The sequence below is a fragment of the Merops nubicus genome, unplaced genomic scaffold (genome assembly GCF_000691845.1).
Source record: "Merops nubicus isolate BGI_N331 unplaced genomic scaffold, ASM69184v1 scaffold13647, whole genome shotgun sequence".
NCBI classification, from domain to species: domain Eukaryota; kingdom Metazoa; phylum Chordata; class Aves; order Coraciiformes; family Meropidae; genus Merops; species Merops nubicus.
In genome coordinates, this window is record NW_008621058.1 from 6042 (window position 1) to 6259 (window position 218).

General features: G+C 69.7%; 1 protein-coding gene across 1 annotated transcript in view; it reads left to right on the top strand.

The window, feature by feature from the left end:
* The window catches only part of LOC103776803 (TBC1 domain family member 22B-like), a gene marked incomplete at both ends in the record, with an annotated part of 5033 nt that overhangs the window by 2105 nt on the left and 2710 nt on the right, over positions 1–218 (top strand). The window contains 1 exon segment of the mRNA XM_008944331.1: positions 20–179. Coding sequence (XP_008942579.1) covers positions 20–179 — 160 coding nt within the window.

Below are 218 nucleotides of genomic sequence, written 5' to 3' on the forward strand. Positions count from 1 at the left end.
GGAGGCCGGGGTGCGCCCCCCCCTCCAGAAGCAGCAGTCCCTGCCCCTGCGGCCCCTCATCCCGCTCGTCGCCCGCATCTCTGACCAAAACGCTTCGGGGGCTCCCCCCATGACAGTGAGGGAGAAAACCCGCCTGGAGAAGTTCCGGCAGCTCCTTGCCAGCCACAACACGGACCTGGGTGAGTGTGCTGCGAGGGGGGGGCCTGGGGATGGGGAGG